The 227-nt window shown below is 34.4% G+C and overlaps 1 protein-coding gene across 1 annotated transcript in view; it reads left to right on the top strand.

The window, feature by feature from the left end:
* LOC108562082 (fibrillin-1-like) overlaps positions 1-227 on the top strand; it is a 3,642-nt gene that overhangs the window by 2,744 nt on the left and 671 nt on the right. The window contains exon 4 of the mRNA XM_017920287.1: positions 10-225. Coding sequence (XP_017775776.1) covers positions 10-225 — 216 coding nt within the window. The remainder of the gene's footprint in view (positions 1-9; positions 226-227) is intronic.

Here is a 227-nt window from a genome sequence, read left to right as displayed (position 1 = left end):
TAGATCCAACTGATAAATTCAAGAGTATTCCAGTTTGTAGCAAACCTTGTGTAAATGGAATCTGTTCTAAACCAGAAGTTTGCACTCCAACAATAGGATATAGTTTAGATCCAACAGACAAATATAAGAGTAATCCAGTTTGTAGCAAACCTTGTATAAATGGAGTCTGTTCAAAACCTGAAGTTTGCACTCCAAAAACTGGATATAGTTTAGATCCAACAGACAAA

This window comes from Nicrophorus vespilloides, unplaced genomic scaffold, assembly GCF_001412225.1.
Source record: "Nicrophorus vespilloides isolate i.1.1-1 unplaced genomic scaffold, Nicve_v1.0, whole genome shotgun sequence".
NCBI classification, from domain to species: domain Eukaryota; kingdom Metazoa; phylum Arthropoda; class Insecta; order Coleoptera; family Silphidae; genus Nicrophorus; species Nicrophorus vespilloides.
Note: the sequence above shows the minus strand (reverse complement) of the source record. Positions and strands in the feature narration are given on the sequence as shown.